Genomic DNA, 7,060 nt, shown 5'->3' on the forward strand with positions numbered 1-7,060 from the left:
ACCCGACGGGAGGGGTGAGCGAGTGAGCCCTGCAATCTAGAATTTGACCACTGATGTCACTGTTTTCAACCCATTTTACACACTGGCCCTTTAACAGTTCATATCATATATTTCATTCAGTTATTAACTATTCATCCTGTGGTGGTGGTCCTGCCTTGTACCAGCTCTTTGTGACGGCCTTTTTACGGGCTGCCAACAAGATTTTTATCTGTTCTCTCGTAACACAGTTCCTCCCGCCAGTAAGTAAGTGCTTAAGTAAAATATCGTACTTTCTCTGTCTAGCCCAAAGATTTCATGATAACCATATGAACATTGACCCACAACAGTGCCATTTCAGAGCACAGCTAAATACATGGGTATGATCCACATTTATTGCCCCACATCTTCTCCATCATGATTGTGCTGTAGACAGGTATTTGCTCTTAATTTAAGATGTAATAAAGCATCTAATTATATTCTTCCAGCAGTGCTCTCTCCAAGTACTAGAGGATGTTGTAGACTGTTGTGTTCTCCAAATATGCAGCCATTTTATATTTAGTGTTGTATTTCCTCTTCTCCCTAATAGATATTGATACAGGGTAGATATTATTTTATATTTCTTTGATTTGTAAACTCCAGTTATGGTTCTGATTATTGCATTTTCATCCAAATTTACAGTATGCTTTATTTCTCAAATAAGTCCTGCAGTTGCAAATATCTGAGCTGGTCCTGGTTGTTTAATGCATAATTTTGTTTCAGTTCTTGAAAACTCATAATGTTCCCATCTTTTATTATTGTGCATAGCACTGTTATGCCACAGGAAATCTATTGTTTGAGCCTTTGGTCAAATGTACCCGGGATAAAATGTCTGTCATAGGCAATCCATTGAAGTAGCTTAAGATCTTTCTCTAATCTATACAAGATCATTTTTAAAATTGTGGTTCAACCTAGTACAGAAATAATCGATCTTATCCATCTTGCAGGGTCACTTTATCACAACAGTTGCTGCTAATCATTCAATTTGCTAAGTATTTTTTTTCTTTTTAATTGCAATGGCTGTATTTTAGTGTCTACTGTTGGTTGAGCTCACTGTATTTGGCTTACTTGCTGTACAACCAATTGCCCTTCAGGGACAAAATAAAGTTGAAGTGGAAATGCTCAAGTGCTGATTTGCCTCTGACCTGGGGCTTTTGTTGGGGAGCTCCAAAAATGGTTGGCGAGTGGAAAATCAGGAAGCATCAGTTGGATAGGGACGATATGATCCTGTGCATTTTCGAGTGCCTTTGTACTTGGAGCGGACACCAGGCCCATACAGACAGACACAGTTGGGTTTTGGGGCACAGCTGTAAGTACATACAGCTTAAGTGGCAGAGGTCTCATTAGCCAAAGTAAACTCGTGTGTGGGCGTTAAAGCCACTTTCTCTGCATCACCTGCGTTGGAGAGAAGTCTTCCACTGGAGTACTTTAACATGAGAGAACTGAAGAACTTGACTTTCTCTTGCACTACTTTCGTCATGACTGCTGCTTTTTGGTGTGTCTTGGATGTCTTATGTTTTTAGTAAAAAAACAATTTCCATTTGTAAAATAAGAGACCATTCCCAAATCATCATTAAGGTAACCTTATGAAAAAATTCAAAATTACAACGTGTTCACAACATATACCTTTAAGGTAAATGCAAAATGTTTTTGGACATAATGTGATAATGATGTCAAATGAAGAGACAGAAACATTTTGAAAAGCATTTATTGATAAGTCATTGAACACACCCCCAAAGAGTAATGTGGCATTAGCTGGCTACCTGGATTTCCCCTAGATCATTTGTAATTTCATTTCTCAAAAAGAAATACAAAACAATTAAATTTAACTGAAGCAGTACTAATACAAACTCAAAAAGGAAAGAAAAAATATGTAACACACCACACATTGCCAAAATTACACAAATGTTACCTGTCAGGCTATTCTCATAGACCATTCCTATGTTTTCCTATGAAAAGTAATGCACCCAAATTCATATATATCCCACATATTTTGAAAGGCTACCATCACATGACCAATGCACTGGTACGAGTATTCATGGAAGCAGTCCTGAGTGGTCTTGCAAGGAAACAGGTTGGGGTGGTGGAAGGATCCCAGAAACCCAGACTTTCCCCTGGAGACGTGTTCAGAACAGTGTGAACTTTGAGTCATTTTAAGGTACGTTCTCACCATGCTTCTTTTCCTAAACCTAGAAAGGGATGGCAGAGGAGATACCCACATTCCAATACAACTGCAAAAATAATAAATTTATTTAAGACATCTGTGCACAAACAAAGGTGCTCAAAAAAGATAATCAGTGCACCGATGATAGGCAAGGACTGAAATGTTTGCTGCTGTTTTTACTCACTCTTTATCCTTTTTTGCACTTTAAGCACCTTTTTGTGCATATATGTCTTAAACAGATTATTTTTGCACCGATTTCCACCTGTTGACCCCTTTGTGGCTTTCTAGCTCAGTTACATTGGTGTGCAGGTATCTTCTCTGCCATCCTTTCTTGTCTATCTATTGTACCAATGCACACGAGACAAACTTTTTTGTTGCCCCAAGTAGGTGCAGTTTCACAGCAACCCTAAGACTTCTCCTAAGCCTAACCACAGTAACCTTTATTGCCTTAACCTAACCTCTAACTTTACGTTAATTGCATAACTGTACGTTGAGAACATAACGTCATTTGTGGGGCACTAATTTGTAGGATATCATGCGAACCCTTCTATGAGGATACTCTGCACTAGTGCATTTTCAGGCATCTGTGAACATATCCAGTGTCACCCAGTAAGCTACAACACAGGCTTTAATATCTGCACAATATATATGAATCAGCATTCAGACTTGTGGTAAGGCTCCACAACCTAATGAAGAAAAAATAAACAAAAAGCATTGCTAGTCTAAACCCTTGAAATACGCAGAGATCTAAAAGGCAGACAGCTTAACTATTCCAAATTTCATGTTTAACAAAAAAAACTCACCCTTTGGTCTCAGAGAAGTGGCTGTGGCTGACAACAATACACCTCAATCCCCAAACACAAAAAAATAAAAGATCGATTATCAGTTTATGCTCACATCAATCTAACATTCACACAATCATACGTGCATCTGCCTATCCATGTAATTTGTTCTTTGGTACATTTATGGCATGTCATCTTCTCCTCCCCTGTATATGTCAGCTAGTTTCTTGAAGCAAGATCCCCAAAGGCAGTTGTTGTCCTGGTCTCTGCTGGACATGGGGTGCTGTTGGGTCATTGTAGACTGCCTTCAGGTTCTGAGAAAGGAGCAGAGGATGTACAGTATGTTCTCATTTTACAGAACTTACAGAACATACAGAACAGTTTTTTTTCTTTACATAGACAGCAGAATCAAGCCAGAAAAGATGGAGAGGGAGGATGATGTATCCAAGTATCAAAGCATATTTTAAAAATCATGCAATGACAAATAAACATGATCATGAACCACTAGGACACGAAAAAGAAGCCTCATGGGGTTTAAATTCAATCATTTTAAAGCTTGTGTTGACTCATAACCTATAACCGTGACTCCCAAGTGGTCCGGCTGCGGGGTCCAGATTTCTCCTTAGTCATTAATTCAAGGTCCACACAGTTTAATATATTCCTATCATACTTGCACTCGGCCATGCCGTTAAGCTAGTTTGCTGTCTCTGTCAAGTAGCTGTCCATTAGTCACTGACTCTACAGCAAGAAATAGCACTTTAAAATAAAAGCTCTACACAGGAAATGTATTATACTTCAAAATAAAGCATGCTTTTTACAAACTTGACACATAAGCAAGTAACTTGCATTCCATTCAGAATGGATCCATGACCCACCAGTTGGGAACCACTGATCTATAAGATATGAAGAATATACTGTACATTTGTGTGTATGCTCTGATAAAGATATTGGGCTTGCTAATGCTACCAGCAGCTTTAACCTCTTTTACACTGACTGTTCAAGGCAGGAATATCAAGTTGTTATGCTGCCTCGCCATGCTGTACATAAGGTACGATCGCAGAACATGGGGATGGAGTTGTTTTGCCTCTGAGGTGGGAACAGAGTAACAGCTGAAAACACATATCTTTGCTGCAGGACAGAATCATGGGCAGCATTGGTGTGTGATGTTTTGACAATGTGTTATTCCTGTGACCCACCATGAGAGATTTAAAAAGTAGCTGTTAGCAGTTAGTAGTTAGCAGCTAACTCAAAAAAGAAGAGCAGCAGCTGTAAATGTCTGTAGATTGGGAAAATAATGAAGTCCAGGAGCTGCTTACCCTCTGAGCAGAAGATGAGATCATGAAAAAAGGACATCATAGCGGTCTAATGGTGTGATCTCTGTAAAAAGGGCTTTTGTGTGAGAGGCATACTGGGGGTATGATCAGCATATGAAATGGACCTTGGCTTACCGCACATCACTGTCAACAGCATGATCCTCCCGTTTTGACATTTGCTTCTGTATTGGATCGGGCGCTTCACTGACGTCCTGCACATTTACCACCACTGTGGCGGTGGCAGTGGGCAGCGGAGTAGCAAAAGGAACCTCGTTCTCCACTGCAATCAACAGAATGTGCTTGCTGCTCCTCTCAAAGTCAAGACCCTGCATGGAAGGAAAAGCACAGCAGCACATTTCATCAGACAAATGTTATCCAACTCAAACTACTGGAAAAATAAAACTTGAATTCCCTCTTCACTTTCTTCAACTTAGATAATACATAACAGTGAGTGTTATCTCATAAACTTACAATAGGTCACCAACAAATATCACAACTTTAATACTGTGTCTGATTTGAGAGTTCCTGATTGACTTCCTACCTTGGCAGTAGCAATGATTCCTTCATGTTTGTTACTTCCTGTTGTCACATTGAAAAGTCCTCCAGGATCACCATCGACAATTGTGAACTTGGCGTTCCAGGCTAGGGAATGTGGCTCATCACCATCTGTTACTGACATTGTAATGACCTGAGCATCCACTTCATTTTCTGCCACTGTTGCCTCATACTGGAAGAATGCAAAGGGATGAGTGTTGGAAGTGAAACAAAGTGAAAGCAAAGATTGGAAAAGCAGTTGCTGTTGTTAAATAATTATTCCTTTTTTTAACCTTGGTCTTAATTTCATGATCTGCATCATCAAGCAATTGAGTTCATTACTTCCCTGCACAGCTATGGGATTTTTTGTTTGATGTTTTTCACTTAAAGTCTCCCACAGACTGTGAGATTTTTACAATCTTATAAGTTTAGTGCAAGATACACTGTGGGACATGGATCTAATAAACTTGGGCAGGACATCAAGTTTGATGTATGGAGACTGTACGATGACAATGCCTACTGACTACGATGTACGCCATTGACGTCAATACACAAGAACAAAACGTGTGCCATCCATTCACTCCGCTGAAGTGGTAAGAGAAAAATGAAAACAAACATGAATCGAGCCCTTGCTATAGTGGCATTTATGTGTGTTTAAAAAAAAGTCTGAAGAAGAAGAGGAGGAGAATGTGGACATGGTCGTGACTGGGGAAAAGGGGCTAACTTGGCATGCCGATTTTGCAAGTTTGAAGTTTGTATTTATTAGTATCTACTAGCCTTTAGCAATCACCAGCATTTAACGTTAATGTTATTTCATGCTGCATTTCTTTGATTGGTTAGTAGACATAGGTTATCACAGCAGTCACACTGTGAGATGGTCATCTCAAATTTATGACACTGTCAGAATTTTATCCCAGGCTGTCTTTGATCGCAAGACTGTGACAATGACCATGAACCTCTCACTGTGCGATGTAGGACCACCGTTTAAAGGGATAGTGCACCCAAAAATGAAAATTCAGCCATTATCTACTCACCCATATGCCCACGGAGGCCCTGGTGAAGTTTTAGAGTCCTCACATTCCTTGCGGAGATCAGTGGGTGGAGCGGCTAGCATACCTAATGGTAGACGGTGCCCCAGACTAACGTCCAAGAACACAAAATTGAATCCACAAAGTACCTCCATACTGTTAGTCAGAGCTACAGGCTACAGTGAGGCTAAAAACAGAGTTCATATGACGTTTTTCCAAACAACTTTTTATGTCACGGCTGCAGCACACTTGGATCACTACGGATCAACAGTATGGAGATACTTTGTGGATTCAATTTTGTGTTCTTGGACGTTAGTCTGGGGCGCCGTCTGCCATTAGGTATGCTAGCTGCTTCCCCCGTCGATCTCCGCAAGGGATGTGAGGACTCTAAAACTTCACCAGGGCCTCCGTCGGCATATGGGTGAGTAGATAATGGCTGAATTTTCATTTTTGGGTGCACTATCCCTTTAAGAGCCATGACCAAAGATATTACCACATTTTTTCATGTTGCTCATCTGCAATTGTTGGTCATGTTGCTCATGTTGCTCATCTGCAATTTTGGGCTGTCTGGGACAGCCCAAACTTGCACAGTCTATACCAGGCTTAAGTTAGGCCAACATGTGCTTAAAACTCACCTCCCCAGATCTTTTAGTGTAAGATTTGTCATCACATGTGAAATGTATTGTTAAAGACGCAAAGATAATGCAAGACAAGTCTTTATTGCATACAACCTACTACATTACCAAAAAATTATTATGCAAAGCTGTTGTTGCCAAAATGTTGGATGAATTGGCGGTTCATACATTGTCACCTTTAAAGCCATTACTTAAAAAAACACTGAAAACACTGACTATTATTCCTACTACAGCCCCATGAACACTACTCTGAAGCTGGACACATCTGCTGTGCCTAGTTATGGATGCGAAGCTATGATTGGAGAACTGCTTCACTGGGGAGGTGTTAAGTAAGTAATTTTCCAGTCACAATTACACTGTACTTACAGAGTGCTGAGTGAAGGCCGGAGCATTGTCGTTCCTATCTGTGACAGTAAGGATCACTTTTGCTTCTCCAGTCAACCCTTCTCCCATCATGTCTGCTGCTTGTACCACTAGAGTGTAATTTGGGTATTTCTGTTAGAAGAGACACACAATGAGTTTAACTCATCAACTGGAAGACTTTTTGTTGTCATTAACAGACTCAGTCAATTCATTCAGAAACTTTAAA

General features: G+C 40.1%; 2 protein-coding genes across 2 annotated transcripts in view; both read right to left on the reverse strand.

Annotated features, from left to right (window-relative positions):
- Positions 1-3,127: 3,127 nt before the first annotated feature.
- On the reverse strand, positions 3,128-4,970 carry cdh31 (cadherin 31). The gene is made up of 3 exons (XM_050070921.1): positions 4,816-4,970; positions 4,410-4,600; positions 3,128-3,275 (listed from the first exon to the last, which is right to left on the reverse strand). The coding sequence occupies exons 1-3, from the start codon at positions 4,951-4,953 to the stop codon at positions 3,269-3,271; spliced, it is 336 nt and encodes a 111-aa protein (XP_049926878.1). The 5' UTR covers positions 4,954-4,970; the 3' UTR covers positions 3,128-3,268.
- A 1,852-nt stretch (positions 4,971-6,822) lies between these two features.
- Positions 6,823-7,060, reverse strand: part of LOC126407118 (cadherin-1-like) — an 18,592-nt gene continuing 18,354 nt past the window's right edge. Inside the window, exon 5 of the mRNA XM_050071800.1 lies at positions 6,823-6,966. Coding sequence (XP_049927757.1) covers positions 6,823-6,966 — 144 coding nt within the window. The remainder of the gene's footprint in view (positions 6,967-7,060) is intronic.

This window comes from Epinephelus moara, chromosome 19 (genome assembly GCF_006386435.1).
Source record: "Epinephelus moara isolate mb chromosome 19, YSFRI_EMoa_1.0, whole genome shotgun sequence".
NCBI lineage: Eukaryota > Metazoa > Chordata > Actinopteri > Perciformes > Serranidae > Epinephelus > Epinephelus moara.

Coding starts and splice junctions, on each gene's coding strand:
- cdh31 (XM_050070921.1), bottom strand. CDS start 4,953: ATGTCAGTAACAGATGGTGATGAGCCACATTCCCTAGCCTGGAACGCC. Junction 4,601..4,815: donor GAATCATTGCTACTGCCAAG/GTAGGAAGTCAA, acceptor CCTTCCATGCAG/GGTCTTGACTTTGAGAGGAG.